Source organism: Talpa occidentalis, unplaced genomic scaffold (genome assembly GCF_014898055.3).
Source record: "Talpa occidentalis isolate TD23 unplaced genomic scaffold, MPIMG_talOcc4v2.1 talOcc4.5, whole genome shotgun sequence".
In the NCBI taxonomy this organism is placed as follows: Eukaryota; Metazoa; Chordata; class Mammalia; order Eulipotyphla; family Talpidae; genus Talpa; species Talpa occidentalis.
Genome location: NW_023604861.1, coordinates 55,382,301 through 55,406,059, shown reverse-complemented (window position 1 = coordinate 55,406,059; position 23,759 = coordinate 55,382,301). Strand labels below are relative to the sequence as shown.

General features: G+C 41.3%; 1 protein-coding gene across 1 annotated transcript; it reads left to right on the top strand.

Moving 5' to 3' along the window:
- Window positions 1-615: 615 nt before the first annotated feature.
- STOML3 (stomatin like 3) lies at window positions 616-23,752 on the top strand. Its single transcript, XM_037528724.2, has 7 exons — window positions 616-779; window positions 13,477-13,580; window positions 13,662-13,734; window positions 16,111-16,193; window positions 17,925-18,128; window positions 19,784-19,918; window positions 23,517-23,752. Exons 1-7 carry the CDS (start codon window positions 728-730, stop codon window positions 23,739-23,741), a joined length of 876 nt encoding a protein of 291 aa, XP_037384621.1. The 5' UTR covers window positions 616-727; the 3' UTR covers window positions 23,742-23,752.
- Window positions 23,753-23,759: the final 7 nt, after the last annotated feature.

Below are 23,759 nucleotides of genomic sequence, written 5' to 3'. Positions count from 1 at the left end.
CTAGAGGAAGAAAACAAATGTATCCAAATAATGATGCTTGTGGTAACGTGCAAAGGCACTGAGGCACAGAGAACACAAAGTTGTAAAGGGACTGTAGAAGGCCAATGGGACTTTTATTGAGCAAGTGAGGACAGTGTCATGTGAGTGAGGCTAGAAAGAGAGGGAGAGAGACATGGTCTTGCAGGACATGTGGATCGTAGTCTTCACCATACTAAAAACTGGCTGTCATGGGATTATTTTAAGCAGAATGGTGACATTATCACATTTGGGTTTCAAAGATCTCTCACTGCAGTATGTACGTTGAATTGGATGAAACATAAGGATGACTTGTTTGCCCTGTGTACTAGACAGTTGGTTCATTGTGGTGAAGAAAGTATACAAGATTCAAAGAAATGTTGCACAAAATACAAATGGTATAGGAAATTGCATAGTCATATTTTATAGGAAGCAACACCATCAACAGGTCACATTCTTTTGAATGTTCTCTATGAACAAAGGCAGTGTGAACCGATGAAAGGAACCCTTTTGTTTATGTGAACAGGCTTCCTTCGCCAGGGTAACTGCTCCTTGGGGTGCTCACTACACAAGAGGAACTGCTCTCCTGCTCTCCTTCACTCTGCCTCTCTCCTCTTCCCCTCTCTCAAGCACATTGGGGTTGCTGCCTGGAGCCCAGGCTTGCTCCTAACCCATGAAAATTTGCCAAGTATAAAAGCTTCTCAAGAATGAGATGGATCGTGGGTCATCCTCCCCCGAGAAGCAGGATAAAGAGAATTTAGTGGGTGAGCTCCTTTTTCCTGCCTTACTCTTGTTATGTATATAAAGCAATGGAAGTGTGGCATGTGGCATTATACAGAGTCAGAGTTCAGAATAAGCACTGGGTGTATTAATATTTACTGAGATTTTTTAATTTATTGCTTATTCTAGTTTTATATGCTTTCAATCAGCAGTCTGTAACTTGCTTTTTCTTCAGTTTTAGATAGCCTTTGTGTTTATTGTTGCATTATTTTTTTTTGCATTAAATAGCAAACGTGTTGAGCATGCTGAAATTTATCCATTTTAAAATATCACCTGATGATGCTATGATTAAAAAGAAAAGTTGATTTGAGTTGCCTTATACCTGATGGAGAAAAGTTAAGAAAATTAGCTTAGCCAAAGGCTATTATCTACAAAATCATTTTGTTTGCATTTTCTTTCTAAATCTTACAATAATGTTGAGGTGGAGTCTCTTATAATCTCAGTTTTGAATATGAAGAGTGAGTCTTAGAGAGTTTAAAAATTTGTTGAAGTGTCAGAGAGCGATGTTGATGATGATGATGAGTATGTAACTTAACCCAAACCCTACACTTTATATTGCCAAAGGAATCATAATATAAGCTAGAAACAGAGCACATGAGCCATTACCAATCTGTAAAAGATACATTTGGAGATTTCTCTGAATTGGAAAATAAACTCCTCTCTTGAAGTAGACATTGGCATCACTGATATGCTGAAGACAGTAAATATCATTTGGAAGTGCAAGTGGGAGATCTCTTCAAGATCACCCTTCAATAATGAAGGTTGATATATACACAATGAATGTGGCATATATACACAGCCATAAAATACTCAGCCATAAAAAAGATGGAATCTTGCCATTTTTTGATATGTATAGGCCTTGAGGGAATTATGCTAAGTAAGGAGGACAAACACCTTATTACTTCACTCATTTGTAGGATCAAAAGAAAAGCCAAAGCAATCAAACAAACACAACAAAAACACACAAACAAAAACCCAGAGGGAACATGCTGCGGAGGGAATAGTTTGGTGGTGGATGGTTACTGGACTGTAGTATGAACTGAAACTTATGTTCTGAACTCATGTTAACTCAATAAAAAGAGAGAAAACACACACACACACACACACAAAACAAACAGAACAAACAGAATAGGGTTTATATTTTATAACTTCCGGTTTCATTTGCTTTGGGCAGTTTATAAATGATATGATATCAATCATCCTGTGAGATTTGTGGGAAAAGCTTGTCCCACCCGCCTCCATCTTGGACACATTAACAAAACATTTTTCAGTCCTTCAAAATGTGTAGGAATTTCCATTCACGAACGTTGAGAGGATGAAGCAAACAACCGAGTCCTTGTTATCAGCTCCTGGAGGCGCCTGTGGAGCAGAGTGTCTTTGGTTTGTCCCAGATTTCAACAGCTACTGGTGTGCCTCTCTTCCTAACTCCAAGTTCAGCAATGTTACAAGGGTAGTTCAGAGTCTATATAATGCTAGAAATGAAGGCTTTTTCCAGAATTCTATTAACCATTTGCTAGCATGTCACTATTTCCTAGCCTTTGAAATTCTCTCACCCTTTTCTTATTTACTTTTTTTTTTTAAGAGTTAAAGTGAAGTTAGTTGAAAGCTTGATCCTCTAAATTTTAGCAGATCTCTACATTAATATGGAAAAGACTCTTCCTAAGGAGCTTGTTAAAACGCAGCTTCCTGGGTCTCATCTCTAGAAATTCTAGGCTAGGTAGGTGCAGGATGGAACTGAGATTTTGCCTCCAAATGTGTTCCCAAGCTGGTGAGGTTGCCAGAACAAGACCACACTTTGAGTAATCTGGTATTTCTTTTGAACAATGTGGTGTTTTCCTGAACATTGTTCATTGATACACACTGTGTATATTTCAGAGAAAAAGACAAGAGGGATGATGATGTATTGGTGATAGGGAGATAGCATTTGCCCCTAGGATTTCACTTTAGATTTTATGGTTGGTATTTCAAATGCTTGATTCTCTGGAGGTGAACAGGAAGGAAGTTTTTAACTCTACATCCCCAGGTCCAGGGAAGGTAACTGATCTCATTCCCTATTCCATTCAATTTTCCCCTGGGAAGCACCTGGTCTTTCCCTCCTCTGGAAACACAAAGGACTCTTTCTAAAATTGACATGATTAACTTCTTACCTTAAAATTGCTTTTGAACATTTAAAGGTATCAAAAAAATTACAAACTCAAAACAACATAAGCCATCACATCTCAGAATTAACCACAGCCAAAATTTTGGTTCATTTTTTTCCAACATTTTTTCTAATACATATATTTCTACTAATCTTCTACTGTCCTTTTTGCATTCCACTATTCTTTTCCTTTTCACAGTATACCATAGTAATTTTCCATGTTTATACAAATTTAAAAATATTCAAATTTTGTATAGCTATGTTCAGGGTGTTTTTTTTTTTATCACTTTTAATAACACCACCATGAAAATGTTTGGGCATGAAGCTTAAGAATTAAAGCATTTGTACTTGGTGCTATTGGTAGTGCTATTATTTCAGACAGGAAAGGCAGGGTGGAAGAGAGGAGAATGTTACAAGAAAAGAGTTTTATTTCTTCTCATAATGGTATGGAGGTGAGGGCAAGGTAAGGCAGCTTGCAAGAAAGAGAAAATGCAAGGGCATATGGTCCTCAGGTTAATTGACTCTCTTGAGAGAAAGCAGAATCTCCTCTGATGGATCATTATTTCCAGACCAGAAACTTCAAACAGGTCAATAAATCTGTTATGTTGCTGAGCATGAGAGTTCAAAGCATCTAGTGTGCCATTCATTTCATCCACTCAGTGAATGAATTCAGAATGGACTGTGGATCAGGAGATAGAGACATAAAAATAAAATGCCCGCTCTCAAAGTGCTGAATATCAAGAGGGACGTGAACTGAAAAATGACAATGTACTATGAAAAGTGGTGACAGGGGATGTAATAGAAACTCAAAGAGGATCATCCAAAGACTGGGGTGAGAGAGAATGATGTGAGCCATGCCAGGTGACTGGAGAGACACAAAACCCCCTGCAGAGGCAGAAAGGTGCCTGAGGACTTGGGAGCCTCCTCCACTGTAGTAGGTGAATCTGTTCACTTGGCATGTGGCTTAGTCACCTAGACCCAGAGGTGAGAGACTGACCAAAGTCTGCCACTTGGAAAGCAATTAGGGCTGTGCTGAGGAGCATGGACCCTGCTCTCTGAATGGCTGGCCTTGCTGCCGCATTTGAATGATGGAGATGGAGCCTCATCGGAATTCATTGCTAGGAGCCTGCAGAGCAAGATGGTCCTGGGGAGGGAGCTCCTGAAGTGTCAACAATACCTAGATTTTTAATGGGGAGGGGAGGACAAGTCATTAAAAGCTTTGTTTTTACACCTTTGTGAACATTCTGTTTCAAAATATATCTTAAATATTTCCTTTTTTTTTTTTTTTTTTTTTAGAGATTTATTTATTTATTTACACAAGCACTGGGTACAGTCAGAAGTGCGGGAGGGTGAGAGAATTCACCAGAGCCAGAGGGGAGAGCAGAACAGGCAGACTGACAAGCACACTGCTGAGGGGAACAGCGGGTGTGGCAGGAGAGGTCTGTCGCTCCATGTGGGACCCTTGCTGGCGGCCAGGGATCGAACCGGCGCTGCAGAGGCTGCGGGCAGCTTCGCAGCCCTGCACTCAACCGCTGCGCCACCAGGGGAGGCCCCTTAAATATTTCTTTTTAAAAAAAGATTTATTTATTTATGCATACAAGAAATGGGGTACAAGCCAGAGTTGCAGAGGATGAGAGAATTCACCAGAGACAGAGTGGGGAACAGAATAGACAGACTGACTGAAGCACACTGCTGAGGGGAGCAGCCGGGGAGGCAGGAGAGGTCTGCTGTGCCATGTGGGTCACCTCCCTGGTGGGGATCGAACTTGTGCTGCAGTGGCTGCAGATAGCCTCACAGTGCTCAGACTCAACCCCTTGCACCACCAGGGAGGCCCTATATCTTAAATATTTCTAACGACTAATCAAATGGTAAAAAGGAACTCAGTAAAAAATGTGTTATAAAATTACCTTAGCGACCAAGCATATCCTTCTGCAATTGAGATTGTACATCTGATAATTCAGCAAAACCTGTGATTATGGGATTTTTGCAGCTACTGGGCTAGAGGTAATGGTGAGATCATCCAGTTCTGATTTAGTAGTTTTGCACCAAACGTTTGATATCTCCTTTTTAAGGTTCTAAAACTTCTCTGAAAGAACTTATAAAGCCTATTGCTTTAGGAGTTAGAAACCCTCAGAGATAGGGCTTTTGTTGAATGTTCTCTTCAAAATTTGGTTCTTGCACATACAGAGGCTGCCTTACCCAGGTGAACCAGAGTACCCACCACTGGAGTCTTAGAATCCTATCTTGTGAAGCAAAAAAATTCAAAGCAAACGAAATACTGTATTCATTATCAAAGCAAAAATTGCACCAAAGTTGAACAGTCAAGGGAGATTTTATTAAGAGTGAAGCCTGAATGCCATCTGAACAAAGCACTGAAACAAAGGTGGGGGTTTCAAGGGTGGAAACAGAGGACCTATGGGGTGACTGTGGGCCATCCTGGCTTTGCTGATAGATGTCTCACATCTTCATGTCAGGTGGTAGTTTCACTTGGAACAAGGTGCCTCTGAAGTTAGTCTGTCTTCTTATCTGAGACTGAGTGACAAGGACAGGGATGCTCTCTTCTTTAATGATGACATCTCGAAGGAGTGGGGGGCTTTGAAAAAAGCCTGGGTTGTAGCGCTGGCACAAGGCCTGTAAAAAGATTTGTATTTCAAAGGGGCAGGAAATCATTTATAATGGCAAGTGTTCTCAAGAAGATGTTCTAAGACAAGGAAAATGAGTGGCCTAGAATCAGGAAGAAACTGTTTAGTCAGGCTGAGGAAAAAGTTAGGATTGTCTTGATGAAAATACACCTTGAGGAAAATCCTAGGCAGTGACCTGGCTAACTAGAGGGCCTCAGGATATGGCTGATGATCCTTTACTTATTTAATTCTCACAACAGGCAGTAGTGTGCTATCAGAAGAGGAAACTAACTTGAGATTCCATGTAGCTCTCAAATGGAGGCATCCCAATCAGGCTCAGGGTGGTAGGCTCTGGGCTAACTAACTCTTCTTACTACTCCTTCTGCCCGGCCTCCCCGTCTGTCACAGGATGATCTGCTGAAGGTTTGTCATCCTACTGCCTTCTTCATTCTGAGAATGCAGGCAAGTAATAAGTTTTCCTTCCACAATAGAAACTCACCTTAAAGCCTCTTGTCTCTATCTGAATTATTTACTTAGTCACGAGATACATATAACCAACTGTGCACATCTTAAGTATTTATCTTAGAGGCTGAAAGTACAGATGGACAGTGGCTAGACCTTATACAAAAATAGAACTCTGACCCACCCCCTGCAGCAACCTGTCCAGGAAATCAACCCGTGGTTATAAACAACCCAGGAATCCCTTTTGCTGGAAGTCAGACTTGCGGGAAGCCATTTGCTATCTCTAGTGACAATCCAGGAATAACTTCTATAATTATCAGTCCCGAATGGCCAAGTCTTGACAAATAACTGAGAGTTTCTTACTTTTTTTTATCCCTACTTTCAAGTTTGAACCAACTAGAGAAAGTCAAGTATACATCCCTAACTGATCCTATTGGGGTACCCAGAGTCCATTCAGGGCTCCTCTAGCTTTCCCATGTCCGCAGCCTCCAGTCATTATTGCCTGATATGTATATGAAACTTTATCATTGGCACATATCTATCTATTGGGAAAAAACACCTCAGCCTTCCATTTTTCTCTTCTTTAAAGTTTTTTTGTTCCTGACTTTTGAGTCTTGGTCAGATATAAGTGATGGAGCCCAGCTCTCCACATAGTGAGCTCAGAATAAACCACTTTTGCTTTTCTCATTTGCTTGGTCTTCATTTATTCCAAGGCTCAATATATGTAAGTCTGTGTCATCATCCCCCAAATCAAGATATGGAATATTTCCAGCCACCAAAGATATCCTCTTCCTTTGCCAAATAATACCCCAAAGACAAATAAGCACAATCTCAAGATCCAGTCTCCTGTTCTGACTTCCAACAAAATAGATTGGCTCTGCTTGTTCTTGAGTTAAATGATCTGATAAAATTGAGATCATACATATATATTGAATCACAATATGTGCGCTTATGTCTGCCTTATTTGCCCAAGATGCTAACAATAAAATTCACCCATATTTTGTATCTGACAGTAACTTCATCTCTTTTCAACCTGAGTATAGCCAGAAATTGCTTCACCTCTAGTGAGGTTTTCTTTTCTGCAGTTTCAGTTACCTGAAATTAACCACAGTCAAAACTATTACCTCGGGCCTCCCCGGTGGCGCAGCGTCAACTGCAGCACAAGTTGGATCCCCAGCCAGGGAGCTATCCACATGGCGCAGCAGACCTCTCCTGTCTCCTCAGTAGTGTATTTCAGTCGATCTGCTGTTCCGGTGGCGCAGCGGTTGAGCGCTGGGTTGCGAAGCTGCCCGCGGCCTCAGCGGCGCCGCTTCGATCCCCGGCTGCTCCCCGGCCACCAGAGGAGGGTCCCACATGGCGCGCAGACCTCCCCTGCCGCCCGCTGCTCCCCTCAGCAGTGTACTTCGGTCCTTCTGCCTGCTCTGCTCCCCACTCTGGCTCTGGTGAATTCTCTCAACCTCCCGCGCTTCTGATTGTACCCAGTGCTTGTATAAACAAAACAAACAAACAAATAAATAAATAAAAACATGCCTCTATAAAAAAAATTAAAAAAAAACAAACTATTACCTACAATTATATGTATTTGATATATATTAATTATATATTTTTTTTATATATGGTGGGAGAGGGAAAGAGCGAGACCACATTCACATAACTTTGATTACAGTGTATTGTTATAATTGTTTTATTTTGTTAGTTATTTTTGTTAATCTCTTACTGTACCTACTTTACAAGTGAAACTTTAGGTATGTCTGTACAGGATTTGATACCATCTGTGGTTTCAGGTATCCACTGGGGATCTTCGAGGGTAATCCCCACAGGTAAGGGGGGTCTGGTAGTATTGCTTGGTATGACTGTACCACTTTATTCATTCTCCTGTTGTTGGGCTTGGGTAGCTCCTTATTTCTAGTTTTTTTTTCCCTAACAAATTTATAATGAGCCATCTGAATCTGATTTTTACTGTAATTAGCCTCATTTCTCTCAGGTATTACTTAGAAGTTGAGTACTGAGTCATAAAACAGGCATGGGCCTAACTTTGGCAGTTATTTCAAATAGTTTTTAAGGTGAGTGTACCAGTTGCTCCACAACCTTGTTTAACATTAGTCTCTAATGTTTACCATTCTCCTAGTTGTATTTCAGTATCTCAGTCTGGTTTTAATTTTCATTTCCCTGAAGTGTAATGTATATCATATTGTTTTGGTGTTGGTTTTTTTTTTTTAAGATTTATTTATTTATGCATACAAGAGCTGTGTTGGCCAGACGTAGTGGGGAGGTGAGTGGATTCACCAGAAACAGAAGAGTGGGTTGCGGAACAGCAGATCGACTAAAATACACTACTGAGGAGACAGGAGAGGTCTGCTGCACCGCATGTGGATAGCTCCCTGGCCGGGGATCCACCTTGTGCTGCAGTGGCTGCCGACAGCTGCATAGTGCTGAGACAACCACTTGCGCCACCAGGGAGGCCCTGTTTTGGTGTTTATGTCTTAATACTCAGACACCTATTTCTGCTTACGACAGTAAGACAAGTCTGTGGGCAAGGATTGCATCTAATAGATCTCATATGTAAATACTGTTGACCAAGTTGGGGAAAAGCAACCAAAAATATCACCTAGGGGCTCTTCTATTTACCGAAAGCCATTTCCATTGCTAATGCCATCTAAGAATGACCAGTGACTTGGATTACTCTCCACTGCTTTCTGGCCTCACACAAGTTACCAATCTTCTTTTTTTTTTTTTAAAGATTTATTTATTTATGCATACAAGAACTGGGGTGTAGACAGGAGGTGTGGGGGTGAGAGGATTCACCAGAAACAGAATAGGGAGAAGAACAGGCAGATTGACTAAAATACGCTGCTGAGGGGAGCAGCGGGCAAGACATCCACTGCGCCATGTGGCTTAGCTACCTGGCTGGCCAGCATCGAACTTGTGCTGCAGTGGCTGGTGATAGCTTGATGTGGCTGGTGATAGCTTGATAGGGCTATGATTTTAACCCCTGTGCCCCTTCAGAGGCCCAAGTTACCAATCTTGCCTTGAGTGTTTACCCAAACTCCTAACAGGTATTTAACGGTCCCCTGGTGCTATGGGCTGTATCTTAGCACCAGATGCAAAGCCCCAGAGGCATTCTTCTACAAGAGATGCTTGGTTTTGCCTCACTGTGTAAGTCAATAAAGGTAGTTATGTCTTGGTATATAGGTACCACCTTACTTAGAGAGATCTCTGATGATAATGATAACAGTAACCAAGAAGCTTTCTGGCTGCAAAATATCTAGAATACTTCCAAGCTAAAATCCCGGGGTCCATCCCAGTGTCAGCAGCAGTGGGCCTTTGGCTTTGCACATCATGACCTTACCTTCCTCTTTGCAGATCAAACTTAGGGTCTGCTGTTCTTGTCACAGCCACACATGTGGGTGGGATGGGTGGGGGGGTCTCTACTTAGTCATTTGCTCACCAGCTAGAGACTTCCTAGAGGAAGGTGCAGCTGAGCACTGACCCATCATTATGCTTCTATTGTTTCTTCCCCTGTTGGGCTTGAATTCTTGATGGAACATTCCCCATCTCATCCTCCTTCGTGTTCTCAGCCCTAACACAGTGCCTGGCATATCACTGAGAAAATACTTATGAAATGCATGAATGTGAAATCAGGGACAATTTGTTAAGGGTGGCAAAATCCAGTTTTTTACTTGAGGTAAGCATATAATGACAGCTTTATGGTGCTCTGACAATTATCCACTGAAAATATGTATCCATGGATTTGGATAAAGCAGGAGCTGATGAGATGTGCTCAGGGCTTCGTGGTTAATAGAGTGTGTGTGGCCCCTTTCCTTCGATCAACCCCCTCCCTCAGATTTAGGGAACACTCTGGCCATAGCCTTGTTCAGGTTGAAGTGAAGGCAGTAACTTTCTGAGTATTGATTGTAAAATAATCCCAGCACATCCTTTCACTTAGAATTGTAATCCTCAAACCCACTTCTCAGCACAGCATCCTGGTTTTAACTGTAGGAGCGGTGGAGAGGCAAAGGCTATCTGGAAGATTTACTCTGCTGGAAGCTACAACAGCTGTGCTTCCTGCTCTCCCAGAGCTACCGCAGCTCACAGAGCTGAGCTGCTACAACTTGCAGGGAAGCAGCGACAGCCAGCGCTCACAGCCGCGCTTTAACTGGAGTTAATGACGCCCCCAGGCTCCACAAATCTCCCAGCAGCAGTGGCCTGGGTAATTCTAATACTCAGGTGTAAATCTTGGAAGATTAATCTCTTCATCTCTTGTCTCTCTCAGCACATTTAGTACCAAACAGAGCCTCCCTCAAATGTAATGATGCAAGGACTTGATGGGACCCCGGAGGAGCTCCTGTAGGTCAGGGCGATTTTCTGTGACAAACACTTGCTTATGCAGCACCGTGATAAGGCTGCAACTGCTCTGGAAATGTCTAGGGCTTACTCAAGGCATTAAGTGTAGATGCATTTCTCTGCTGATTCCAGCTGCCTGTGTGCTGCACTGTTAGAATCACAGCCCCGTAAAACCCCAATGTTCTGGAATAGCAAGTAATGCAGTGTCAATCTGGAGGGAACAACCAAAAGGTGGCAGAAGCTCTGTTGCCTTCTTAACAACTTCATCAAGACTCGAGGTGCAATTTGTCACATAGAGGCTTGTATGAGCTCAATTATCGCAACCTTGGTTCTAATGCAAAATTACAAGCAACCTTTTGTCCATGAATAGGAGAATGGTTGAATAAACTGAGACAGGCTTAAGATGGAATAAGAAGCAACAATTAAGGGATGGATCTGTTTGCAATGACATGGAAATATCTCCAAAATATATTCGCTTTTTAAAAAAAGTAGAAATTTAAATGTAGCATGATGCCATTTATCACAAAATAAAATCTACAAATTTAAACCAGTACTCTCTAGTTGCAGAATTTGTGTGTAAATATATAAGAATGTGTGTATAAGGAAGTACACAAGATTGATAACTACAGAACTTCTCTAGATAAAAGCAGACTAAAAAGAGCATGGTTGGGGAGACTTTAGTTTTAGCCGTATTGGATTTTTTTAACAATAGGAGATATATGTGTATGCGTGTGTTTGTGTGTGTGTATTATATATAGGTATACACACACATATATAGGCTTTGTCATTAATAATAAAAAACACTAATAAATAGAATACAACGGAGCACATGATGTATTTTTTCCTTGCATGATAGTCTGATTCACCTCAATGAGGTCCAAGCCTTTGGATGGTGAGATTTTAGGAATTTAAACTTCGATGTATACAGGCAAGTCCTTGTGGTTGAGTATGTCATTATTTGTACCTAGGGTCTGTAAAAGGAAGTTGGACACACAAAATTTTAATACAAAATACATACCTAAAACTTTTCCTCTATCAGAATGTAACGTTTGAGAAATTTAAAACTATTGAGGGCATGTGAAAACGGAAACAATTTCACCCACTGCTGATGAGAGTGCAAATTGGCACAAACTCTTTGCAGAGCACTAATAACAGTAAACTGGAAGCTTTCTGGCTGCAAAATATCTAGAGTGCTCCCAAGCTAAAATCTTCTATTGAAATTGTAAATAGCAATTCGTTTAACCTAACTTTTCCTCTGTCAGAAATTTGTCCTACATGAATACACAAAAACACACATTAAAAAAAACATTCATCACAACATTGCTTGAAAGAACAAAATCCTAGATCCCTCCTAAATATTCACAAATTTATGACTTGGACATCAGCAAGTCAACAGCAGTAAACTGGATAAGCGAGGATGGATGTGAGGTGGTATCATTAGACTCAGTGACTTCTGTAATCGAATAAGAGGAAATATGAGCCTGCCTCTCTAATGTGGACACTGGTGTGGGTATTTCAGGCATTAGCTGAGACAGAAATAGCATTAGGTATGGGTGGGGTTATCTGGATGGAGATACCTAGTACATGTAATTAGTTGTGGTGATTGTGATGAGAATATAAATCAATAGGATTTTTTTTAAAGATTTATATATTTTTATATAAGAACCGGGGTACAGGCCAGATGCACAGGATGGTGAGAGGATTCACCAGAGACAGAGAGGGGAACAGAACAGGCAGACTGACTGAAATACATTGCTGAGGGGAGCAGCGGGGGAGACAGGAGAGGTCTGCTGTACCATGTGGGATTCTTGCCGGCTGGCCGGGATCGAACCTGCGCTGCAGAGGCTGCGGACAGCTTCATAGTGCGGTGCTCAACTGCCTGCGCCACCAATAGGATGTTTCACATACAAAAATTCAAAGACTTGAGAAATTATGTTATCGATATGGTTAAAACTACAAAGGTTTGGATGGCTGAAGTATGAGTGGAATTTAGTCCCATCGTTAGTGCAAGGCCATATTTATTCAGACAAAATGCCCCAGCTCTCTGGTTATTATTGTGTGATTAGCAAAGAACAAATCCAATGTAATAAGTCTATGAGACAAAATTCCATGTAAAGCCAAAATTAGCAAACATCAACATCTAAGAAGTCCCTGTAATACTTATTAACCTGTAAAATTGAGCTAGATTAGTAATATGCATTGGTTAATGCAGATATCAATGTATGGACCAGCTGCCGTAGAAAAATAATCTCACTTAATCCTCATCAAATCCTTCGAAGTAGGTAGCCTCTACTCCTTCAAAGTAGGTTCATTCATCAAATGTAGGTAGCTTTCTATCTCCACCTTACAAATGAATAAGCAGAAGCTCAGAAAATTCAAGAGGCTTAGCTAGTGATAGCATTGGTAAGTTAGTGAGCTCTCATAGAATCTCCTACCAAGGGCCTCCCTGGTGGTGCAAGGGTTTAAGCACAGCACTGTGAAGCTATCTATAGCCTCTGCAGCCCCCGCCAACTAGGGAACTAACACACATGGTGTAGCAGACCTCTCCTGTTTCACCCACTGCTCCCCTCAGCAGTGTATTCCACTCAGTCTGCCTGTTCTGTCCCCCACTCTGTCTCTGGTGAATCCTCTCACCCTCCGCACCTCTGGCCTACGCCCTAGCTCTTGTATGTATAAATAAATAAATCTTTTAAAAAAAAAAAGGAACCTCCTACCCAAAGCCTTTAAAATGTTTTAGCTTGCTTTACATTGTCTTTGGAGATAATAGTGCCTTTTCATCTACCTGAGAGGTTGCCTAGAAAATTTGGGGTGGGGGGTGGGGTAAGGAATCTGTCTTTTAAAACAATATCCATGGATCACACTCTGGGTAATAATGTCTTATGTGTCTTGAGAATAAAAAGCCACGGCGGTCCTATATAAATGTGACAGTAATTGTAATTATTGATTGCTAGATTTTCTTGGAGGGTAAAGGTCAATTTTAATCTAAAACATGAATGAATATTGTATGTGTGTGTGTGACATGTATGTGTGCCTGCATGTTAGCAGGCTCGGATTTCCTCACACACACAGTTGGGTGGCTTTTTAAAGACCAACTTGCTTCCCTCTACTTCCTAGGTATCAACAACAAAAAGCTCGGGGTGTGTGGCTGGGTCCTGTTCTCCCTTTCTTTACTATTGATGATCATTACCTTCCCTATCTCCATATGGATGTGCTTGAAGGTAATGCCTGGGGAAATAAATTGGGCACCCTATATGAGCGGATGGACCATTAAGACTAAATGCTCTCCCTTAATCTCTTAGATCATTAAGGAATATGAACGTGCTGTTGTATTCCGATTGGGACGCATCCAAGCTGACAAAGCCAAAGGGCCAGGTATGACACTGCGGCTGCCCCTATACAGACCATGGGCACCTCTTACTATTGCTGCTGCTGCTGCTACTACTACTGCTGCTGCTACAACTACTACTACTGCTATTGCTACTACTACTGCCTCGAGTACTTTCCCTGGATGTGCCTAATGAGAGGCAAAGAAAACTCACAGGAAGCTGGAACCCCTGCCTTTCTGTACAACTGGAGCTAATGCCATTGTATAACTCCTTTCATCAAATGTATTTATTTCCCTCATTCTCTAGAAACCTACAATGAAAAATGTTCCAAACTCTTCATGTTATAAAAAGATGGGATTTGGGGGGCAGGGATGAAGAGGACGATATCAGGCACTGAAACTTCATAGAAATGTGGTATTAATCTAATATTTATAACTCCTTTTAGTGTATGTTTCATTAACTTGCCAATATTTGTTTTGACTCATAAAAAGGCACTTTTTTGTGATAAGTTGTAATATCCTTGAAAGGAGAGACGATCTAAAACAGCATCTTAGGAGACACATGAAAAACATGGTTATTAGCTGTACTCCTCTAATAACATTCGTTTTCTGCCCCCTATTATGATGTATTTGAGTAAAATCATTCTCTAATTAGACTGCAGATCTCTGGGGGGACAGGAACTTCTATTCACCTTAATAACTCTGTGTGCTCTGCCCTTAGCCATGCACCATGATAGGCATCCAGATGTCTTTATATAATATATAAATACATGTTATATATGTAATATACACACATATATAAATATTTAATATATAAGAACTTTCAAAAGGAGAAAATTGTTAAGGAGCTTTGGTCATTTTTCAGTAAGGATAATCTGCTTGTCAAATTTTTGAAGGACCTAAGAGAAAAAAGACAAGAATTTCTTACCATAGATATTCTCTGAAGCATGTCAAAACAGAGGTATGAGGTTCACCCAACAGAAGGAATAGGGAACCAGACTACCCCCTTTCCAGTTATGTGCATCTAGTGGGTTTTGAGGGAACTAGTGGGGCTTGAGAGAGGCAGAGAAACCTAGAGGACTCTGGAGAAAAGTGTATCTCTTTTAAATGAATTTCCCCAGAAGATTTCACTACTAAATGTCCCAGGATAATTATTCTCGTCATACTTGTCTCTGGGGCTAATAAGTTACCTCAGAATGTCATAAGAGCCAGAGGGAAACAAGCCAAATTGCTAATGGAAACCACTTCGCTTTTGTAAATTAGTCTTTAACAATAAAAATATTAATAATAAGAGCTATCAGTTCCTCAGCACTTAATGCATAACTGACATTGTGGTTAGTACTTTCTTTCATTACCATGTTGAGTCATGCTTAATCTTCACTAACATCTTATATCTGTTAGATAACATAAAGCTCCGAAAAGTTGGATGTATGTTCTCAGGCCACCAGCTAGTAAGTTGTAGAGCTGGGATTTGACTCTTTCTCGTTCTGAGGGGAGTGATCTTAACCAGTTTCCTGACAACAACAAAGGAAGTAAAGTCAGCACTAATTCTCACCAAAAATCTCAAGAAGTCTTCTGTTACAGATCCAAAGAAAGAAAACACTTGGCAGAATTTTCTGTTGGTAACTCTAGTCCTTTCCATGGTACTCAAACTAAAACACTTGTTTCTTCTTTTAAAATCAAAACCCATACAGTTAATGGGAATTAATTGGTGCCTTTATCTTGTTGACAGGCCTTATGGTTCTAGTCTTTGTTACACTTGCTGTAAAAAATATTCATCAGAGCAATCCTAAAGAGTTACAGGATCCTCAAATAAGTTTCCTTATCTGGATCCTTCCCCTATTCAACCCCAACCCAAACACTTTAGAATTCAGAGGTAAATGTGTTTACAGTTGGGGATGCCATTATATTTGAACCAGGGTATAGCTATGGAGAAACTGTAAATTCTGCCATATACTGGTTTCAGGGGCTCTGAAATCCTAGGGAGATTTCAATTCTAACATTCTTATGATTGAAGATGAATGAAAAATTTGACAGGCCCTATATCCAAAGTCAGATGTCTTTACTTAAATCTTTTATACAGATACCTTTAACACAGGAGAACTGATTTCCAAAATAACCTTTTAAATTAATGCCATATCCAACACTTGGAGAGAAGTGGTTTGAGTATTTTAAAAATAAAATCTGAAAATTAAATGTCAAGGATCCTTAACTTCTTACCAAATGATTTCATTTCCTAGGGCACCACTTTTATTAATCATTAACTGGAGAAATAATTGTTTCCAAGATGATAGTTGTACATAGCAAAAATCATCTAAGAAGTATTTATAGTCCCATGAAATGATGTACCATTTAGCTAAGAGACAATTTTTGTAATTATTTTCAATGGGGTGAAAATTTAAACTGTGTTTTCTTTTTCATAGGTTTAATCTTGGTCCTGCCCTGCATTGATGTGTTTGTCAAAGTTGATCTTCGAACTGTTACTTGCAATATTCCTCCGCAAGAGGTAATGCTGGCTAGAGACATTTTACTGGAAACAAAACCTATATATTCTCTGTTATGGATGGTTGAAAATTTTGTAGTATTTTTTTTTATTTTAAGAGGGAGGATGAACTGAATTCCCACAAAGGTCTGTGAAAGACCCTAGGTCACTTCTGGAGTTTTGTTTTGTCCAATGCAAATAAAGCCAAGGACAAGGGTTGAATTACTACAAGAATTGAGTGACTAGGCCTGAGAAAGCCTGAGAGAGGGGATCCAGTTGGCAGAGGAACTAGGACAAAGAACAACAGAGCAGATGCTTGGAGGAGTCCAACAAATAAACAGCTGAACTTAATTTCGTGGAGGGCAAGTATTTGCCAGTTCTGGATTATAATGATAAGTTCTCCCCCATAAACCCCTCTGAAAATATTTTTTGTAATATTTGTATCACTCCACTCTTCAACTTCTGTGTGTGGATGCAGCAAAGTAGAGTGGGCATACAGAAAGAGCAGGTGTTGCACAGAATCCCCTGCATTTAGATTTCAAGTGATTCTTTTCATTTCTTAAAATACTGCAAACAAATGACCCAGAACAGTAACTGGGCAATAACAGGGTTAGAAACAGAGTTACTAATAATCATGTCACACTCTGACATTCGTGACCCAGGAAGAGGAAAGAAAAATGTGTGTAGGCAGCACTCCATCTGCCCACCTGTGACTATGCAGGTGCTTCCTTTCACCAGCTCTCTCCTGCAGGGCAGCAGCCTCCTGCCTGTCTGTGACTTGTATCGTGCGGGACTTCTCACTGACTTCCCTCAGTGGAGGCAGCTCTCCTCAACCATGCAGGCCTCTCTCAGCAAGCCTGTCCTTTTTGGGGCAGTTCTTCCTGCCTGCTTGTGTCTATGCAAGTGTCTTTTACTGTCCTATCCCCTTTCTAATAAACCTGCTCTTCAAATATAAAAAAAGAAAAAAGAAAAAAAAAATGTGTGAAAGATCCATATGGGGGGCACAGAGGTGATTAGACAGCAAATCAACACTTTTGAGTAAATGTTCATGTTCTTCTGCCCGGTCCAGGGAACTCAATCCAGACCCATCAGTGATGCCTCCACGACACTGGAGGAAACTGCTATAGTCATAATAGAGCTCAAGATGCTCATAACATCCTGGGTGCTTTCTGGCTCATAGTAGATAGTGCTGGGTAGAAGAAGGGGGTTCTAGGTCCCATGCCATAGCCCTCCCAGAAGCACTCATTTGCACCAAAGTGTCTCATCACATTATTGAGACTGGTTTATGCAGATCATCTATCTAAAGTTAAATGGATTTTCTTTATTTGAATATAGAACATGGTCTCTGGTGCCACCTATGTTTTCTAAGAAGGATTGCTATTTATCAAGTTTCATAAATATTGCAAACAAGAAAGAGTTCAGCAATCAGGGAACACCTCCCTCTGTTTGGAAGGCAGAATTTCAGAAAAGTTCTACTATTGCATTTTAAAATGAAAGCACCTTTTCTCACCATGGCAAATCAAGAGCCTCTGCCTATGGGATGTGAGACTTCTCTAAAATGAAGCTGCCGATATAGGTACAGAGTACTCATGAAAAGAATTTTGATATCAAGTAGGATGCTATTATACTCCATGCAGACCAGAATTTTGGAGACCGCTGATGTGAGTTCTCCTGTGGTGAGGGCTTGGACTGGCTGACACTCTGCCAATTGCCGTGAGAATCATAAACATGATTTTCCCTGTTCTCAATCCCCAGATCCTCACCAGAGACTCTGTGACCACTCAAGTGGATGGAGTTGTCTATTACAGGATCTATAGCGCTGTCTCAGCTGTGGCTAATGTCAACGATGTCCACCAAGCCACATTTCTGCTGGCGCAGACCACCCTGAGAAATGTCTTAGGGACACAGACCTTGTCCCAAATCTTAGCTGGTCGAGAAGAGATCGCCCACAGCATCCAGGTAAAGAATTAACAACTTGCATCTTTATTCCATTAATTTTAATTATCGGTGATCATCAAATAGCAACAATTCAAAACACCCCAACATGCCTAAGATTCCCACTGGTAAGTTAGGAGGGATATTCAACCTTGATTTTTCTTGGCAACTCCCCCAGTTCCTAAGCACAAAGATCCCAAGATTTTATGAGGCAATATCAGTTCAGCATGATAATGTTACTTATAATTTATAGGAATTTGCCGGTTCCGATGTTTCCCTAGTCAGTCACTGACTTGTAGTGAGGTGTTACCATCTCCCTGGCTTCTGCAGGGACCACAGAAATGCAAAGGCTCACCGGCAATAAAGCAGCACAAAAACCTCTGCCTACTCCCTTGGAGGGTATTACTCATCTGGTATCACCAGTTTCTCAAGGCATTCTTTCTCAGGCCCCCAACTCCAGGATAACCAGAAGAGGCTCCTATGTTTGAAGCTTTTCCAAATGACAAGAGTATTTTTTTTTCCTTTATGCTGCTTCTGCTCTTAAAAAAACATGCATTCGGGCCTCTCTGGTGGCACAAGGGGTTAAGTCTCAGCACTGTGAAGCTATTGGCAGCCACTGCAGCACGAGTTTGATCCCCGCCAGAGAGCTACCCACATGGAGTAGCAGACCTCTCCTGTCTCGCCTGCTGCTCCCCTCAGCAGTGTATTTCAGTCAATCTGCTTATGTTCTGTTCCCCACTCTGTCTCTGTTGAATTCTCTCACCTCCTGAATCTTTGGTCTACACCCCAGCTCTTGTATTCATAAATAAATCTTTTTTTTTAAAGATTTACCCATCTCTGCAAGAACTGGGGTACAGGCCAGAGGTGCAGGCAAGAGAATTCACCAGAGACAGAGCAGGGAGCTGAACAGGCAGATGGATCAAAGACACTGCTGAGGGGTGCAGTGGGCAAGGCAAGAGAGGTCTGCCGTGCCATGTGGGTATCTCTCTGGCCGGCTGGGAATTGAACCTGTACTGCAGACAGCTTCACAGTGTGTCGCTCAACCAGCTGCACCACCGGGGAGGCCCCATAAATAAATCTTTAAAAGTAAATAAACAAACAAACAAACAAACAAATAAATAAATATGCCTTGCTGCCTGCTTAGAATTGGCTACATGCAGAGGTTAAACAGAGCTAGACAAATAATATCTCATTTATTGAGTCATTGCTATGCACTATAGAGATCTTACATGTATTTTCTCCAAACCTCACAACCATCTTGAAAGGTAATCTTTTATGGGTGAGAAAACTGAGATCAGAGAGGTTAGTAACTGGCCCATTGATTCACAGTCACAAATGGCAGAGCCAGGACAAAGTCCAGCTCTGTCTGGACAAAGTCTAGCTCTGCCTGCTTGATGTCAGTAACAAGTAAATGTGGGTTATTTGCAGAAAACTAGATGAATAACCTACACTTCATTAGGGATGGTTATGGAGTGGATCCTGCTTTAAGATTGATTGGGTGTTCTTAATGAATCTTTCTGGCATTCACCTCAATTCCAGGAAGTGAGCAATAAGCATGATACCTCCTGTCTTCTCAAACAGTCTTATTCCAAAAGCTATAAATACAACAGAGAGAGGAGGACTTTATCTTGCAAATACAAAAAATGTGATCAATGTCTTTTCTTTTGATTTGGAAATAGACCTTACTCGATGATGCCACGGAGCTGTGGGGAATCCGGGTGGCCCGTGTGGAAATCAAAGATGTCCGGATCCCCGTGCAGTTGCAGAGGTCCATGGCCGCCGAGGCCGAGGCCACCCGGGAAGCCAGGGCCAAGGTAAGGCAACCCCCTCTATTCTCAGGGCCAGCTGCCTAGCCTTGGGGCAGACAAGGATAGGGCCTGATTGGAAGATCGGGTTCACATTTATTTTGATAAGAAGAGTGTTTTCTTTTTCCCAGTTTTTTTACTGAGCATTTCCCCCTGAATTTAAAGGTCATGAGGACAGGCACCCAACACCCTGAGAAGGAGACATTTAGGACACAACCAGAAACCAAATGAATAACTCCTGCATATTCTGCTGGTTTATCACCAGAGGATGTCTGGTTACCCACACAGCTGCATTTTCCAAGTTGTAGTTCTAGCTATGCATGCTAACCCTTTAGAGTACTGGAAAAGATTTCTTCAAAGTATAATCTATAAGTCACTCAATGATTCAAAATAGAAATATAATTGGAGGGGCCTCCTTGGTGGCGCAGGGATTAAGTCTCAGCACTCATAAGTTATTGCCAGCCACTGTGGCCTGAGTTCCATCTCCAGCCAGGTTGCTGACCCACAAACCTCTCTTGTCTCACCTGCTGCTCACGTCAGCAGTGTATTTCAGTAGACCTGCCTGTTCTTCTCCCCCCTCTGGTGAATCCTCTCACCCCCCTCTGATCTGCACCCCAGCTCTTGTATGCATTAATAAATAAATCTTTAAAAAAGAAATACAATTGGAGAAAATGTGGTATAGTGGAGTCAAAAGCCTTAGATTAGAATAAAACTAATGATTTCAGACAAGTCTTTTGACTTCTCTAGATCTTGTTTTTCTGATCTCAATTAAGGGGACAATATTACCTGCCCCGAATGACTTCTTGTGGAATTATTTTGAGACATAAAATGGATGTTTTGAAAACAATCATGTAAGAAAGTAACATCTGTAACCCCCTCACCTCTTTAGCAAGTTGTCTAAATTATTAGGGCCAAAACTCATTTAACAGGAGACAAATTGACTCCTGTAATAGAAGAATGACCCTGAAAATGTTTTTCCTCATTAAAATATGGTTCAATATATGAAGGAGATAAATGTAAATTAATGAGGACAAATGCACCAAAGTGATTTGAAATTATACAAGGGTTTAAAAATGAAGGGTTGGGCCTCCCTGGTGTCAAAAGGGGTTAATTTTCAGCACTATGAAGCAATTGGCAGCTACAGCAGCACTAGTTCCATCTCCTGCCAGGGAGCTACCCACATGGCGCAGCAGACCTCTCCTGTCTTGCCCGCTGTTCCCCTTAGCAATGTATTTCAGTAGATCTGTCTATTCTGCTCCCTACTCTGTCTCTGGTGAATCCTCTCACTCTCTAACCTGCACCCCAGATCTTGTGTGCATAAATAAATTAACCTTTAAAAAATAAAACAAAAATGAAGGGACAACTGCTTCACAAAACTCTCTCATAGAAAGATTCAAATAATAAAGAATCAATCTGATACTTGTAGGTGTCCATACATGGAAACCCTTACAACCAAGTCCCTGATTCAGGCAAGAGTGAAAATCCAAGTAGAACTTGTCTGGTTTCTAAATGAAAGTAAGAAGAGCCATTTTGATGTCTGTGTTTCAGAAGAAATGGCATCTTAGCTATCGCTAAATATGCCAGAATAATCGCTACAACTTTGATTCAGTGGTATAAATATATCCTATAGAATAGGCATGGGATAAATAAGTCTCTATCAAATATACTTGATCCATGATACTCCAGCAAGTTAGTTCAATTTTGAATAACTCAGAAATAAATAAATTAATTAATTAAAAAATAAATAAACAAACAAACAAATAAATAAATAGAAAACATACAATAAGCAATGTAATGTGCCCCAGGAAGCTTGGAGCATTTCTTGGGTCAATTGGGATGCTAGCAACATGCTAAGCTACTAAGCAAGGTAGGTTCCAACTCTGCTTCCTTCCTGGGATTTATCTCAATTCCAGGAAGTGATCAAGAAGGATGCTACCTGGGGGTCTCCTAGAGAGATGTGAACAAAACAAGTAGCAATTCTGGGACTCCCTGGTGGTGCAAGGGGTTAAGATGCAACACTGTGAAGCAATCCGCAGCCACTGCTGCACGAGTTCGGTCCCTGTCAGGGAGCTGACACACATGGCTCAGCAGACCTCTCCTGTCTCTCCCGCTGCTCCCCTCAGCAGTGTATTTCAGTTGATCCGCCTGTTCTGCTCCCCATTATGTCTCTGGTGAATCCTCTCACCCCTAGCACCTCTGGCCTGTACCCCAGTTCTTGTGTGCATAAATAAATAAATCTTAAAAAAAACATAAAAACCAATTCCCAGGTCTACCTCAAACTCAGTGAAGCAACGTCTTGGGTGGGCCCAAGAACTTGCATTTTTAAAAAAGTGGTGATTTTGATGTAGCCAATTTGGAGCCTGCTTTTTGACACCATTATTCTAGTATGTTAAATGTGCTGGATAAAAGAAGGTGCAATTAAATTAAATCCAGGATAGAATTATAAGATACAAGCACACCATGTCCTCGGCGTTGTTGAATCTGTTGGTTTGATAGCATTCATGTATGTATGGGAGGGTTTCCTGAAGTATCAGGAGCTGATGGAGATTAGAAGACTTTGTATATGCTCTTTGGAGTCTCACTTGTGAACCAGTCAAGGTTTTCCTATGCTCTCATTCCTTATCTATTTCCCTGGTCTGTTCTGTTAAACGCCAGCAGCTTTTAAGCAGTGGGGGGGCTTGGTCATGATGGAAGTGGGGTGCATTTGTGCACAGGCAGTGAGTGTCCATAGAGGGCATAGCAGAGTTCCAGTCTTTCTCGGGTCCTCTGAGAACTAGAAGAGCAGCAAATACTACTTAAGAGACTGCCAAAAACGGTTATCAGACTGGCTCTTGCTACTTGTAATCAAGAGGGGAGGCAATTTGAGAAAATTATTTCATTGTAAGAATGAGACAAAATTGGCAGCAGAATGAAATAAAAATCTCTCTTAAGTAAAAACAACAGAAAAAGCCAGTTGGAATTTCAGACTTCTCTGCAGCAGATGACAAGGCTCCAAAGTGATTTGAAAGCATTTCTAGGGAGGAAGGGCAAGTATCTGTTTGGCTTAAAGATAGTGCTTTTATTTATTTATTTTTAATTTTTAAAAAGATTTATTTATTTATGTATACAAGAGCTGGGGTACAGGCCAGAGATGCGGGGGGTGAGAGGATTCACCAGAGACAGAGTAGGGAACAGAACAGGCGGATTGACTGAAGTACATAGCTGAGGGGAGCAGCAGGCAAGTCAAGAGAGATCTGCCACGCCACGCGGGTTGCTCCCTGGCCAGCCAGGGGATCGAACTTGTGTTGCAGAGGTCTCAGACAACCCCATAGTTTGCGTCTCAACCACTTGCGCCACCAGGGAGGCCCAGTGCTTTTATTTTTTGTTTGAAAATGAAATCTAGGGACTAAAAATTTGTAAACTATCTCCCTGCTTCCTGCAGCCTGCTCAAATTTCTCTAATTACATTAGGATGTGAAACACATATCCTTGCCAAAGAAGCAAGTAGATGAAACACATGTGGTGAAGTTAGAGTTTGGGAGAGAGAGAGTGGTAGGGACACAGAAAGAAAACACATTAGACAGAGAGGTACATTTTAATTTCTGAACACTTTTATTTCATTGTTTTAGGTGCTTGCTGCAGAAGGAGAAATGAATGCTTCCAAATCTCTGAAGTCCGCCTCCATGGTCCTGGCGGAGTCACCCATAGCCCTTCAACTGCGTTACCTACAAACCTTGACCACTGTAGCTACAGAGAAGAATTCCACCATCGTGTTCCCTCTGCCCATGAATATACTAGAGGGTATGGGTGGTTTCAGCTACAATGACAACAAGAAGGCTCCTAACAGAGCCTGAGGGCCTCCTGCCTTAGCC